The sequence below is a fragment of the Haliotis asinina genome, chromosome 16 (genome assembly GCF_037392515.1).
Source record: "Haliotis asinina isolate JCU_RB_2024 chromosome 16, JCU_Hal_asi_v2, whole genome shotgun sequence".
In the NCBI taxonomy this organism is placed as follows: Eukaryota; Metazoa; Mollusca; class Gastropoda; order Lepetellida; family Haliotidae; genus Haliotis; species Haliotis asinina.
In genome coordinates this window covers 21950404-21966629 of record NC_090295.1, presented here as the reverse complement: position 1 = coordinate 21966629, position 16226 = coordinate 21950404, and the positions used below count along the sequence as shown (strand labels likewise).

The window sequence follows — 16226 nt, the reverse complement described above, 5'->3', positions numbered from 1 at the left end:
ATATTCTAGCTACATGTTCACAATGAGATATTCTAGCTACAACTTCACCATGAGATATTCTAGCTACAAGTTCACCCTGAGACATCCTAGCTACATGTTCACCTTGAGATATTCTAGCCACAAGTTCACCTTGAGATATTCTAGCTACAAGTTCACCTTGAGATATTCTAACTAAATGTTCACCCTGAGATATTCTAGCTACAAGTTCACCTTGAGATATTCTAGCTACAAGTTCACCTTGAGATATTCTAGCTACAAGTTCACCATGAGATATTCTAGCTACAAGTTCACCTTGAGATATTCTAGCTACAAGTTCACCTTGAGATATTCTAGCTACATGTTCACAATGAGATATTCTAGCTACAAGTTCACCTTGAGATATTCTAGCTACAAGTTCACCCTGAGATATCCTAGCTACATGTTCACCTTGAGATATTCTAGCTACAAGTTCACCTTGAGATATTCTAGCTACAAGTTCACCTTGAGATATTCTAGCTACATGTTCACCATGAGATATTCTAGCTACAAGTTCACCTTGAGATATTCTAACTACATGTTCACCCTGAGATATCCTAGCTACAAGTTCACCTTGAGATATTCTAGCTACAAGTTCACCTTGAGATATCCTAGCTACATGTTCACCTAGAGATATTCTAGCCACAAGTTCACCTTCAAATATTCTAGCTACAAGTTCACCATGAGATATTCTAGCTACAAGTTCACCATGAGATATTCTAGCTACATATTCATCTTGAGATATTCTAGCTACAAGTTCACCTTGAGAAATTCTAGCTACAAGTTCACCTTGAGATATTTTAAAACACGTTCGCGTTGAGATTTTTTATCTAAAACACGTTCACCATCAGATATTATATCTAGACACGTTCACCATCAGATTTTATATCTAGACACGTTCACCATCAGACATTATATCTAGACGCGTTCACCATCAGCAATTATATCTAGACACGTTCACCATCAGATTTTATATTTAGACACGTTCACCATCAGATTTTATATCTAAAACACGTTCACCATCAGATATTATATCTAGACACGTTCACTTTCAGATATTATATCTAGACACGTTCACCGTCAGATATTATATCTAGACGCGTTCACCATCAGACTTTATATCTAGACACGTTCACCATCAGATATTATATCTAGACACGTTCACCATCAGATTTTATATCTAGACACGTTCACCATCAGACATTATATCTAGACGCGTTCACCATCAGAAATTATATCTAGACACGTTCACCATCAGATTTTATATTTAGACACGTTCACCATCAGATTTTATATCTAAAACACGTTCACCATCAGATATTATATCTAGACACGTTCACTTTCAGATATTATATCTAGACACGTTCACCGTCAGATATTATATCTAGACGCGTTCACCATCAGATATTATATCTAGACACGTTCACCATCAGATTTTATATCTAAAACACGTTCACCATCAGATATTATATCTAGACACGTTCACTTTCAGATATTATATCTAGACACGTTCACCATCAGATATTATATCTAAAACACGTTCACCATCAGATTTTATATCTAAAACACATTCACCATCAGATATTATATCTAGACACGTTCACCATCAGATATTATATCTAGACACGTTCACCATCAGATATTATATCTAAAACACGTTCACCATCAGATTTTATATCTAGACACGTTCACCATCAGACTTTATATCTAGACACGTTCACCATCAGATTGAATATCTAAACACGTTCACCATCAGATATTATATCTAGACACGTTCACTTTCAGATATTATATCTAGACACGTTCACCATCAGATATTATATCTAAAACACGTTCACCATCAGATTTTATATCTAGACACGTTCACCATCAGACTTTATATGTAAGCACGTTCACCATCAGATTGAATATCTAGACACGTTCACCATCAGATATTATATCTAGACACGTTCACTTTCAGATATTATATTTAGACACGTTCACCATCAGATATTATATCTAAAACACGTTCACCATCAAATTTTATTTCTAGACACGTTCACCATCAGATTTTATATGTAGGCATGTTCACCATCAGATTTTGCATCCAAAACACGTTCACCATCAGATATTATATCTGGACACGTTCACCATCAGATATTATATCTAGACACGTTCACCGTCAGATATTATATCTAAAACACGTTCACCATCAGATTTTATATCTAGACACGTTAATCATCAGATATTATATCTAGACACGTTCACCATCAGATATTATATCTAGACACGTTCACCATCAGATATTATATCTAGACACGTTCACCATCAGATATTATATCTAGACACGTTCACCATCAGATATTGTATCTAGACACGTTCACCATCAGATTTTATATCTAAAACACGTTCACCATCAGATTTTGTATCCAAAACACGTTCACCATCAGATATTATATCTAGACACGTTCACCATCAGATATTATATCCATACTCGTTCACCATCGGATTTTATATCTAAAATACATTCACCATCAGAAATTATATCTAGACACGTTCACCATCAGATTTTATATCTAGACACGTTCACCATCAGACTTTATATCTGGACACGTTCACCATCAGATATTATATCTAGACACGTTCACCATCAGATATTATATCTAGACACGTTCACCATCAGATTTTATATCTAGACACGTTCACCATCAGATATTATATCTAGACACGTTCACCATCAGATTTTATATCTAGACATGTTCACCATCAGATATTATATCTAGACACGTTCACCATCAGATTTTATATCTAGAACACGTTCACCATCAGATATTATATCTACACACGTTCACCATCAGATATTATATCTAGACACGTTCACTATCAGATATTAGATCTAGACACGTTCACCATCAGATTTTATATCTAGACACGTTCACCATCAGATATTATATCTAGACACGTTCACCATCAGATTTTATATCTAAACACGTTCACCATCAGATTTTTTGTCTAGACACGTTCACATCAGATATTATATCTAGACACGTTCACCATCAGACATTATATCTACACACGTTCACCATCAGATATATCTACACACGTTCACCGTCAGATTTTATATCTACACACGTTCACCATCAGATATTATATCTAGACACGTTCACCATCAGACTTTATATCTAGACACGTTCACCATCAGATATTATATCTACACACGTTCACCATCAGATATTATATCTACACACGTTCACCATCAGATATTATATCTACACACGTTCACCACCAGGGCCCCTATTCTCGAAAGGATCCTAGCCCTAAGATATCCTAACTTTGATCCAAACGTCTAGGATAGGTGTCCTATTTTATTCTCGAAAAGTATCCCAGCGCTAGGATATCCTAACTTAGGACAAATACTAGGATAGGTTCTGACTAAGTCTATCTCAGTGGAAATCAACATGGTGTGGTAGTTGTTTGTTCACCAATGTTGGCGTTGTGAAAACTTACAGCTGAATTTACAACAGCATAATGAAAGTTCAAGTCATGATAATCATTAAGAAAATCAAATGAAACTATTTTTTTAATGTCTTACTTGTCTTTTCGGCTGACTTTCAAAGTCTGACGACAAATGTTATGTCCCAGTTTAATAAATGAATTTGATGTGATGAAAATATTTCATAGGTTAACGTGTAACAATACTTAGATATGATAAAATGGTTTAGATCTATTCAAGTACAAGTTCACTCTATTTTTCTGGATACAAGGTATGAATTTTTATTATAAACATAATTAATTGCAATTTCTTCTAGATCAAGTAAGTCCACCAAAAGCTGAATTTCACCACTTTCAAACCTTTTACTTCGATTTCTAGTCTCACCATTTGTCTTGTAAACGAGATCGTAGCCGCTCTTACATATGTGTTTTTCATGCAATGAGTTATAGGTAATATTTAGGTGAACTTGGTGAAGGTTATTTGCTATCTCACCTAGTGAAGATAGTGAGAATCTGTTTCTCAACTTAGGACAAGGATAAGATCGTTTCAAGAATGGGTCTTATCTTAACAGCAGGATGTCATAACTCCTGTCCTAACTAGTTAGGATCTGTCTTAGCTGGGACACTTTCGAGAATAGACGCCCAGATATCCTCACCACGCTCACCACGAAGTATGTTAGCTAAAACACGATCATCACCAAATATTTTAGCTGAAACTCATTCACCATGATATATTGTAGCTAAAACACATTCACTATGGCATTTTATAGTTAAAACGCGCTTACCATGAGATATAGCTAAACAAGTTCACCAGCAGATATTTTCGCCAAGGCACGTTCACCACGAGATATTTTAGCTAAATTCATTCATGTGATCGATGCTCATGATGCATTGCATTATTGATTGTATTGTACTGCAAAATATTTGAATTTAGTACATGAACAAATCTGGACTCAGCACGCACCTTGCTGTACGCCACTATTCATTTCAACAACATATTTTCAGCTTTGACACAGCAGACCAATGATTGATACCAGGAGCAAAAGCCCAGCGGTCGATTTACGACACTGGCTGAATGAGGGTAGGATATCAGCATTGTATCCATGTGGGACCTGAACCCAGGTCTTCGGCATGACGAGCGAACGCTTTAACCACTTAACTACCCCATCGCCCCTAATCCCCTGAAGTAAGAGTCCGAGCCCGGATCAGGTAAGTCTGCACATATAACACAATGGGTACCTTTGTCGTGAAATATGCTTGTCACATTAGTGTTACATGCACACAAATACATCACGAAAACGTCGAGTTACATTTTGACTTCAGTTGAAAATAATATATTCATATTCTGATAGCTCACGCGCTGCATTAATACGACATCAAGGCTGCAAACATTCGTCACGTGACTTTCCGCTGTATAAAAAGGGAAACAGCGTCGAAGCCCATTCGTAAGGACGAACTGGCAGAGAATTCGGTTCAAGCACCTCTCCACCGACGCCCTTCCAAAATGATCCTCCAAGTAGCACTTCTCGCTTGTCTGGTTATTGTCGCCAGCGGCAACCTGTGTTGTCCGCGTAATGGTCTTCAGTTCTCGGCGTTCCAAGATATCACTTTCACCAACTCCTCTACAACTATGCGTGTAAGTACACATGCTTATGTTTTGTGTAGCCACATGGGTGAGTGAGTTTAGGCAGTTTATTTTCTCTCGATTATTTACAGATCGTTATTGTATAGCTGGAATATTGCTGACACGAATGTTGATTAATGTCTTGCAATCATTTTATCATATCAGCTATTATTCGGAATGATGAATTTTGCTTGAAACCGTTTGGAAACGGTTAGGATACAAAATATATCTATAGGCAAAAGTTACAGTCAGCACTATGGTAAGGGGCAGGGTATACCGAATGTGACAAGACCGCGTTATTCGTGACCCACTTTTGATTTTCCGGGACTGCTTGGGTGTTACAGACAGGGACCAGTGGTGAAACATGAAAGATGTCGATGTTTGTTTAAGAAATGTTTGTCATACGGTAGATTTGGAGATAAATAGAACTTGATACATCATACCCCGAAAAATCTAGGATGGACACAGGCCGCCCTGGACATTGTATCAATCACCGCGAGCCAATTGCTTCATAGTTATATTATATTTGAGGTTTTAAATTGCTGACCAGCAAAAGAAACACGACTTTAATTTTTTTCTGTCAAGTTTTTTAATTAGGAGACATAAACATGAAGGGCTACTTTCATAAGATTTCATTTTTTTCGAAAGTTTCTTTTAGTGCTCTGTAGATTGTATATTAATAATAATATAGTTGGCCTGAATATCAAACGCTTAGGCGTCTTGAAATGGCCTTTTCTATTGTCAAAATGCTTTTCTTCACACGCTATCGTTTCTTTGAAATAGGCACTCTTCTTTGTACACGGTATAACTAGTAGCCAGTACTTTATCGACTGTTAAGCAAGGTGAGGTTGTTGCGATAGTAATAGACCTCCTTGACCCTATTCTCAACTCTGCTTTTCTCTGTATGTGGTGGAGAATGGGTAGCCCAGTGGTTAAAGCGTTCGCTCGCCACGCCAAAGTTCTGTTTCATTGATAGAATGTGTGAAGCCCATGTGTCCCCGCCGTGATAATGCTGGAATATTACTGTAAGCGACCTAAATCTACATTCACACGCCATTTTGTTCAAATTTCGGTAAGGTATTTGTCCCATTTAAAGTTTAAAATGTGGCCTTGGTTCATTTTGACTCGAAACAGTGCACGTCAAATATACTTATTCCTTTTCATGTTTTCAGGGTTTGTATTTCTTCGTCTACGACGGTGTCAACCAAAAATACATCGTCGGTGACGATCGCATCGCTACCAATTTCGTAGGGACAGGAAAAACCATCTACGACTACCAAACGGTAAGGGAGACTTTTGCAGTGTATTACGACTACCAGAAGCCGACTTTCGTATTACGTTATACATGACTACCAAACGGTAAGGGAGACTTTTGCAGTGTATTACGACTACCAGAAGCCGACTTTCGTATTACGTTATACATGACTACCAAACGGTAAGGGAGACTTTTGCAGTGTATTACGACTACCAGAAGCCGACTTTCGTATTACGTTATACATGACTACCAAACGGTAAGGGAGACTTTTGCAGTGTATTACGACTACCAGAAGCCGACTTTCGTATTACGTTATACATGACTACCAAACGGTAAGGGAGACTTTTGCAGTGTATTACGACTACCAGACGTTGAAGCCGACTTTCGTATTACGTTATACATGACTACCAAACGGTAAGGGAGACTTTTGCAGTGTATTACGACTACCAGAAGCCGACTTTCGTATTACGTTATACATGACTACCAAACGGTAAGGGAGACTTTTGCAGTGTATTACGACTACCAGATGTTGAAGCCGACTTTCGTATTACGTTATACATGACTACCAAACGGTAAGGGAGACTTTTGCAGTGTATTGCGACTACCAGACGTTGAAGGCGACTTTCGTATTACGTTATACATGACTACCAAACGGTAAGGGAGACTTTTGCAGTGTATTACGACTACCAGAAGCCGACTTTCGTATTACGTTATACATGACTACCAAACGGTAAGGGAGACTTTTGCAGTGTATTACGACTACCAGACGTTGAAGCCGACTTTCGTATTACGTTATACATGACTACCAAACGGTAAGGGAGACTTTTGCAGTGTATTACGACTACCAGACGTTGAAGGCGACTTTCGTATTACGTTATACATGACTACCAAACGGTAAGGGAGACTTTTGCAGTGTATTACGACTACCAGACGTTGAAGCCGACTTTCGTATTACGTTATACATGACTACCAAACGGTAAGGGAGACTTTTGCAGTGTATTACGACTACCAGACGTTGAAGCCGACTTTCGTATTACGTTATACATGACTACCAAACGGTAAGGGAGACTTTTGCAGTGTATTACGACTACCAGACGTTGAAGCCGACTTTCGTATTACGTTATACATGACTACCAAACGGTAAGGGAGACTTTTGCAGTGTATTACGACTACCAGAAGCCGACTTTCGTATTACGTTATACATGACTACCAAACGGTAAGGGAGACTTTTGCAGTGTATTACGACTACCAGACGTTGAAGCCGACTTTCGTATTACGTTATACATGACTACCAAACGGTAAGGGAGACTTTTGCAGTGTATTACGACTACCAGACGTTGAAGCCGACTTTCGTATTACGTTATACATGACTACCAAACGGTAAGGGAGACTTTTGCAGTGTATTACGACTACCAGACGTTGAAGCCGACTTTCGTATTACGTTATACATGACTACCAAACGGTAAGGGAGACTTTTGCAGTGTATTACGACTACCAGACGTTGAAGCCGACTTTCGTATTACGTTATACATGACTACCAAACGGTAAGGGAGACTTTTGCAGTGTATTACGACTACCAGACGTTGAAGCCGACTTTCGTATTACGTTATACATGACTACCAAACGGTAAGGGAGACTTTTGCAGTGTATTACGACTACCAGACGTTGAAGCCGACTTTCGTATTACGTTATACATGACTACCAAACGGTAAGGGAGACTTTTGCAGTGTATTACGACTACCAGAAGCCGACTTTCGTATTACGTTATACATGACTACCAAACGGTAAGGGAGACTTTTGCAGTGTATTACGACTACCAGACGTTGAAGCCGACTTTCGTATTACGTTATACATGACTACCAAACGGTAAGGGAGACTTTTGCAGTGTATTACGACTACCAGACGTTGAAGCCGACTTTCGTATTACGTTATACATGACTACCAAACGGTAAGGGAGACTTTTGCAGTGTATTACGACTACCAGACGTTGAAGCCGACTTTCGTATTACGTTATACATGACTACCAAACGGTAAGGGAGACTTTTGCAGTGTATTACGACTACCAGACGTTGAAGCCGACTTTCGTATTACGTTATACATGACTACCAAACGGTAAGGATGACTTACGTAGTGCAGGCAAAACGGATCTTTACGAATTGTGGAAGCAAGGGACAATATTCAGAATGTTTCATGGAACCACAGCTGAAACCAAAACGTGGTTTCTTGCTTATTTTCACAATTTTTAAACAATACTGATATTTGTTTCAGAGAACTGGTTACAAGATAGATTCGAAAGCACGTACCTGCACGAAATTCCCGCTTCAGGGAAATTTCGAGGATCAGGAGAATATCTGTGTCCCGAGTAAGTAATTTGTGTCATCGCGTTATCAACCGTTTTCCTGGTCCAAACTCGATCAGCTTTTATTTTACTTGAACATTACTGACACATTCTTAATCACTCACGAGGGTTACCGCAATCACAGTTTTACATGTAATGTTCAAAATTAGGTGGCGCCGTCACTCTGGGTCCCCTCTTCTACGGTTACAACATAGACACCCTGCATGCGAGGACATACACGTACAACAGCACCACCGCTGACGGAAGACAGCACACCGTTTACTCGACCGTCACAGAAGACTGTGTTCCAATCTTCACCACGAAAACTACAACCGGTGGTCCAGGTTAGTAAGTGTGAGTCACTTAAGTCGTAAGCCGCTTATTGACCTCGCCAATTTATTGTTGTGACTATATTATTCATCATAACGCTATAAGATACTTCACCATAACGTTACGTATTGTGTGGTCCTGTAGGTCACAAATCAGATGAAGTTACGCAACGATGGGTGCGGAGAGTCCTTGGATGGATTATACGACTCTAAGTTCCAAGTTCCGAAAGACCTTTATGAACTTAAAGGTTTCTAAATTAAAAACTGAATACGTTTTACCCATGTGAATAAATCCGCGAATATGTCTTATGTATGGAAATAAATCTGTAAACATGTCTTATCCATGGGAATAAATCTGTAAACATGTCTTATCCATGGGAATAAATCTGTAAATATGTCTAATCCATGGGATTAATCCACATACATGTCTTATCCGTGGCAATAAATCTGCAAATAAGTTACTCTCATGCGAATATTTTTGCAAATATGTTTCTCCCAGAGAATAAATCCCCAAATATGTTTCACCCATGAGAATAGGTCTGCAAATGTGTTTCGCCAGTGGCGAAACTTAAATATAAAAATATAATATATTGTGAACAAGGCAAATATACTAAAATATGTTCTTATTTCCCAGGAGGAAACTCTCTATATCTTCTCGCCTACAACAACGTCTTCCCTGGCATCAAGGACATGTCAGTGTTCGACATTCCATCATACTGCTAAATGTGATTCCGTACGTGCATCAGTATGAATGAGTGAGTGAGTATGGCTTTGCACCTCTTTTAGCAATATTCTAGCAATATAACAACGGAGATCAGAAATTGGCCTCACACACTGTTCCCATGTGGGCAACTGAACATGACCAATTAACATTTCACTCAATGAAACCACTTTGACAATCAAATACCAACTTTTAAATAATAAACCACTTGAACCAACAAGTAGTGATATTGCACTAACATTCCACTCAACAGCACCAATTACTTTCCTTGAACCTAATGTTTTCTTTCAATATCACATTCAAACCTCTCTGTCTCAACGACACAAATAACATCCACAATACCACAACATTAAATGCTATTTCCTTGCACAGTAACACAACATTATATACAAACCTTTTGCACAGTAACACAACATTTAATACTAATTCTTTGCACAGTAACACAACATTAAGAACTAATTCCTCGCACAATACCACAGCATTAGAAACTAACTCTTTGCACAATACCACAACATTTAATACTAACTCTTTGCACATGCCACAACATTAAATACTAACTCTTTGCACACTACCACAACATTAAATACTAAATATTTGCACAATACCACAACATTAAATACTAACTTTTTGCACAATACCACAACATTAAATACTAACTTTTTGCACAATACCACAACATTAAATACTAAATCTTTACACAATACCACAACATTAAATACCAACTTTTTGCACAATAGCACAACATTAAATACTAGCCTTTTGAACAATACCACAACAGGGAACACACACTGACACATTCAACACTAAACCTTTCACTCTGTGACATGACACTGAAAATAATCTGGTAACGCTTCGTTCCTGTATTTACACCGGTATAGACATTATGCTGCCACATCATTCAATAAGACACATTTATGCGAAAATGAACGAGTCGTGTGACTGATCATAAGACACTAAAGTATTACTTTTGAATATACCGAAATTTTGAAGCAAATTTGACCAATATGTTCCTCCACAATTACAAGAACCTGTATTTTCTCATTTTCTTTTCAGAACATTGCTGATGGGAAACGAACTTGTGAGGTCATCAAAACACAACATCTTGCAAGATATTCATGTTATGATCAATAAAAGGTACTTGAGGACGAAATGTATGTCATGTCGTCTCTACGTTTTTATGTCAGAGCAGCAAGTTGGCATACTCCGAATTCTTTTACCCCGATCCCCTATTGTTAATCACGCTTCGTAATAAAAAAAACAAACATGGGGGTTCAAAACAAGCCCATGATATTATAATCCATGTCGTTTTTGATCATGTCTTCATTAAGAGAATGGAGGCACTTCAGTGGTTAAAGTGTTCGAAGACCCGAGTTCGATTCCCAAGAGGGACCAAGTGTGTGACGCACATTTCCCGTGTCCACTGTCGTGATATTGCTGATAATGCAAAAAGGCAGCGTAAAACTAAAATGGGCTCCACTCATTGTACCCATGTAGAGAATCGAAGCCGGCATGACAAGCGAACGTTTTAACCACTGGACTACCCGGCCGCTCCAAATTGTTATCCGACAACAGGATGTAACTTAGTTCCCAAAGACATTAGATTTATTCCTACTGGGATTCGAACCAGGGAAGAAAAGACAGTCGAGATCAGTAAACCAACAGTGCAGACGTTTTATGTGGTTGCCATAACAGTCGACGACAAGGGTCGTTATTCATAATATCAATCACCAGATGTGCTGCTCCAGACTCAGACAACTACAAGTAGTTGTCGTGTAGCTGAGATACCATGTTGCAGAGTTTGGCGATGAAGAACAAAACCACGGACGCAAGTGTATTCTTACACTGCAAATCTCTCCACACACACAGACACACACGCACATTTCATATTGTCCAGCACGGGCTATATACTTGTCTGTCAGACTCGTCTTCCATTTTGCGGAAACGGGGTGGTTGAGAGGGACAAGTGTCTACCTTTGTGTGCTGGAGATTAGGTGCCTGACTAGGACTGTTGGGGTTCGAATCCCGGATGCGACTCACAAAGTACACGACTCTCTACTTATCTGAGAAAGACCAATCACAACATAAATACTGAGTTGCGGTGTGTGTGGTTTTTCACGACTACAAATGGCCTGTGTATCATCTACAAAGTACATATTTCCTCGGCTATTGCGCTGGCTGTTTTCATGACGTTTTGTAATGTGAATGTAAACCGTTTCATAAAGTTTTGTAATGGGAAGAAAAAGACAATGTCGACACAAGAAGGTTTGGCTTAAAACGTAGTGCTTTAAATTTCATGTTTCATCGTATTGTTTTGGCGAGTATGTTGGTGAGTGTGTTGGAGAGAGTGTTGGTGAGTGTGTTGGAGAGAGTGTTGGAGAGTGTTTTGGAGAACGTGTTGGTGAGTGTGTTGGAGAGAGCGTTGGTGAGTGTGTTGGTGAGTGTGTTGGAGAGAGTGTTGGCGAGTATGTTGGTGAGAGTGTTGGAGAGAGTGTTGGTGAGTGTGTTGGCGACTATGTTTATGAGTGTGTTGGTGAGTGTTTTGGAGAACGTGTTGGTGAGTGTGTTGGTAAGTCTGTTGGAGAGTGTATTGTTGAGTGTGTTGGTGAGTGTTTGGACAGTGTACTGGTGAGTGTGTTGGAGAGAGCATTGGTGAGCGTTTTGGGGAGTGTGTTGGAGAGTGTTTCGGTGAATGTGTTGGTGAGTGTGTTGGTTTTTGTTTAGGAAAATGTGTTGCTGAGTGTGTTGTGGGTGTGTTGGAGAGAGTGTTAGAGAGTGATTTGGAGAATGTGTCATGGGGTGTGTGTCTTTGACTGTGTTGGTTAGTGTGTTGGTGAGCGTCTTGGAGAGTGTGTTGGTGAGCGTCTTGGAGAGTGTGTTGGTGAGTGTGTTGGTGGGCGTGTTGGAGAGTGTTTTGGAGAACATGTTGGTGAGTGTCTTGGAGTGTGTTGGGCAGTGTGTTGGTTAGTCTGTCAAAGAGTTTGTTGGTAAGTGTGTTGGTGAGTGTTGGAGAGTGTGTTGGTGAGTGTTGGAGAGTGTGTTGGTGAGTGTGTTGGTGAGTGGGGTTATTTTACAGTGTGTGGGAGAATGGTTTGAGAGCGTGTTGGAGATGGTGTTGGAGGGTATGTTTGAGAACGTGTTGGTGTTTTGGAGAGAGCGTTGGTGAGTGAGTTGGTTAATCTGAGGGTGAGTGGGTTGACGATTGTGCTGGTTGGTGTGTTCGCGAGTGTATTGGCCAGTCGCTTGGATAATGCGTGGGTTAGTGAGAGGGTGAGTGTGTCGGATAGTGTGAGAGTTAATTTGTTGGTTAGTGTGCTCGCGAGTGTCTTGGTTAGTGTGAGGGTTAGTGTGGTGGTAAGTGTCTTGGATAATGTGAGGGTTAGTGAGAGGGTGAGTGTATTGGTTACTGTGAGGGTTAGTGTGTTGGTTGGTGGTGATGGTATGTGTGAGGGTTAGTGATAGGATGAGTGTCTTGGATACTGTAAGGGTTAGTTTGTTGGTTAGTGTGTCGGTTTGTGTGAAGGTATGTGTGAGGGTTAGTGAGAGGGTGAGTCTCTTGGATAGTGTCTTTGATAGTCTAGGGGTCAGTATTCTGGTTAGAGTGCTGATGAATGTGTTTGTTAGTGTGAAGGGTTAATGTGAGGGTGTGTGTGAGAGTGACCGTTTTGGTTTTGGTTAGTGTGATATGTGTGTATTGGAGAGCATAAGATCGTTTGTGTGGGTGAGTGAGTTTTTTAGTGCGATGGTATGTTTTAGACAGCGTGTTGGTGAGTGTCAGGTTGAGTGTGTTGGTGAGTGTGAGTACAAGTGTATTAGTGTGAAAATGAGTCTGCCGTGCTACGTGGGGGTGAGTTAGTGTGTTGCCGTGTGTATTGGCGAGAGTGTTACTGAAGGTATAGATGAGTGTTCATTCGTTTGTTTGTGATAGTAAACGGGTTTTGAAACTTGTTCGTGCCTACGTTAGTGAGTCTGTTAGTGGATGAGTTATTGATAATGTAGCCGAACGTATCAATGACTGGGTCTGTCAGCGCAAATATTTGTGAGCTTGCAGGTTCTTAAGGGAACTTGTTAAAGGTGAGCATATTGGGTTTTTACTTGAAACACATGAAATAATTGGTAAATCTACATTAAGCGGTAAGATGATTATATATGCCCTCTTGTCGAATCAGGGTTTTCAACGCAAATTAAATGCACGTTTATTAAATCAAATTAAAATTAGATGCATTCGAGTTTTTTTTTTTTAAATATTCGCCTCCCTGCTTCCGTTTATGGAAAAATAGGTTCAAAAATCAGAACCAGATCTTAATTTGAATTTCCAAGCTTGCATAAGTCAACAAATGATACAGTCGGACAAGTATCGTTGTATTCGTATTTTTAACTCAACATTGTTATATTAGGTAAGTTAGTACACACAAGCTACGGGGAAAATATTTCTATGTTTTCTGTCTATTAAACAAATGTAAATGGGGGCATTTGAAACCAAGAGATGACACTTCGCACACACAGTTTATGGGTCAAGGCACAACGATTAAATTACATTTTGTTACGTAACAGCAATTCGTTTCATAACATTCTGGGTAAGTGAGTGAGGTTTTTACGCCACGAAATTCCTTCAATACACACCACAAGATGACATGCAAATGGAGCCGGGAACCAGCTTAGAATTGGAAAAATCGTAACGCCTCTCAAGGCTTTACAAACTATTTTACCCCACCTGGTATCAGTCAGCTAGATGTTAGTTTATTGCCTTAATGTTGGCAGGCATGGCAACAACAAATATCGGCCTCAGAACTAAACAGTTCCATTTTATTCCTTAATGTTGGCAGGCATGGCAACAACAAAGATCGGCCTCAGAACTAAACAGTTCCATTTTATTCCTTAATGTTGACAGGCATGGCAACAACAAATATCGGCCTCAGAACTAAACAGTTCCATTTTATTCCTTAATGTTGACAGGCATGGCAACAACAAATATCGGCCTCAGAACTAAACAGTTCCATTTTATTCCTTAATGTTGACAGGCATGGCAACAACAAATATCGGCCTCAGAACTAAACAGTTCCATTTTATTCCTTAATGTTGACAGGCATGGCAACAACAAATATCGGCCTCAGAACTAAACAGTTCCATTTTATTCCTTAATGTTGGCAGGCATGGCAACAACAAACATCGGCCTCAGAACTAAACAGTTCCATTTTATTCCTTAATGTTGACAGGCATGGCAACAACAAGTATCGGCCTCAGAACTAAACAGTTCCACTTTATTCCTTAATGTTGACAGGCATGGCAACAACAAGTATCGGCCTCAGAACTAAACAGTTCCATTTTATTCCTTAATGTTGACAGGCATGGCAACAACAAGTATCGCCTCAGAACTAAAAACTTCCACTTTATTCCTTAATGCCGACAGACATAGTAAGAACAAGTATCGTCTCGGGGGTAATCAGATGCAGTTTTACTCCCTTATTGCCAACACGCTTGGTAACAACACGTGTTATCTCACAACGTGTCATGATATGACGCAGTGAAGTTTCGAAGTACATACATTCCTCTCTATACATAGAGCTGTAGCCAATGCATTTATTTCTTTATTTGCTTGCTTGCTTGCTTGCTTGCTTGCTTGCTTGCTTGCTTGCTTGCTTGCTAATTTATTTATTTATTTATTTATTTGTTTATTTATTTATTTATTGATGGGCATTTCCATAATAATGACTCATATGGAATTGGTATAACATCCAGACAACATCTTCACAGCTCTACTACACATGTATATGAAACAACGAAAACAGGTAGAATTGGTATACAGCATTCCTTGTTTTTCGTATAACACGACTAAGAGGACCAGGTGGTCACAAACTCGCTGACTTGGTTGACACATGTCATCTTATCCAAACTGCGTAGATAGTTGCTCATGGAGTTGATCACCCGGACTAATTGATTATTTACTGACCGCCGCCGTACAACTGGCATAACGTCGTTAAGCAGCTGACAAGAAACAATTAAGTTTTTATTATAAAATTATATCTTTTCCATGCCAATGAATTGAAGTAAAATCAATTTCTGTCTTGCTTGATGCTAACAGAACATTTAAGCCTGAGCATTATTGTTACAGAAGCAAGCTAACAATTATGACGAAAAGAATTGTTTTAGTACATGAAAGAAAACGATTGTGGATTATAAGAAATTGCCGCTAATCCCTATGTTCGACATACTGGCTTTCACACATCGGCGAAACAAACGCTAAAGCATGTTACTTGTGGGCGTATTAAATTTGTCTTTATTAAGTCATTTCGGGGTTTCAAACTGGGTCCTCAAATCTGTCCAATAAAATTTCCACGTGTGCTCCACAAGTGACGATATGTATTAGGAGGTGAAATGTATTCCAGATTCGCTTCTTGAGACATCTGAAATCTTGCTGTCGCTATATCTCATCCTCAAAATGAACAGGTAATTTATTACAGGGCGGGGTGGATCAG

The 16226-nt window shown here is 39.2% G+C and overlaps 1 protein-coding gene across 3 annotated transcripts; it reads left to right on the top strand.

Annotated features, from left to right (window-relative positions):
• The first annotated feature begins 4780 nt into the window (after positions 1–4780).
• Positions 4781–10903, top strand: LOC137268891 (ependymin-related protein 1-like). 3 transcript variants are annotated; one of them, XM_067803492.1, is made up of 6 exons: positions 4781–5122; positions 6283–6393; positions 8634–8727; positions 8874–9047; positions 9667–9765; positions 10807–10903. In XM_067803492.1, exons 1-5 carry the CDS (start codon positions 4991–4993, stop codon positions 9753–9755), a joined length of 600 nt encoding a protein of 199 aa, XP_067659593.1. In that variant the 5' UTR covers positions 4781–4990; the 3' UTR covers positions 9756–9765; positions 10807–10903. The 3 variants fall into 3 exon arrangements, with proteins under 3 accessions (XP_067659593.1, XP_067659592.1, XP_067659591.1); XM_067803491.1 differs by having other exon boundaries at positions 4919–5122; positions 9667–9787; XM_067803490.1 differs by having other exon boundaries at positions 4919–5122; positions 9667–9791.
• The last annotated feature ends 5323 nt before the right edge of the window (positions 10904–16226 follow it).

What these genes read in the sequence shown, in the direction of transcription:
- LOC137268891 (XM_067803492.1), top strand. Translation starts at nt 4,991, where the DNA reads ATGATCCTCCAAGTAGCACTTCTCGCTTGTCTGGTTATTGTCGCCAGC. An exon ending in CCATCTACGACTACCAAACG is followed by an intron (nt 6,394 to 8,633) that starts GTAAGGGAGACT and finishes TATTTGTTTCAG; the next exon opens with AGAACTGGTTACAAGATAGA. An exon ending in AACTACAACCGGTGGTCCAG is followed by an intron (nt 9,048 to 9,666) that starts GTTAGTAAGTGT and finishes CTTATTTCCCAG; the next exon opens with GAGGAAACTCTCTATATCTT.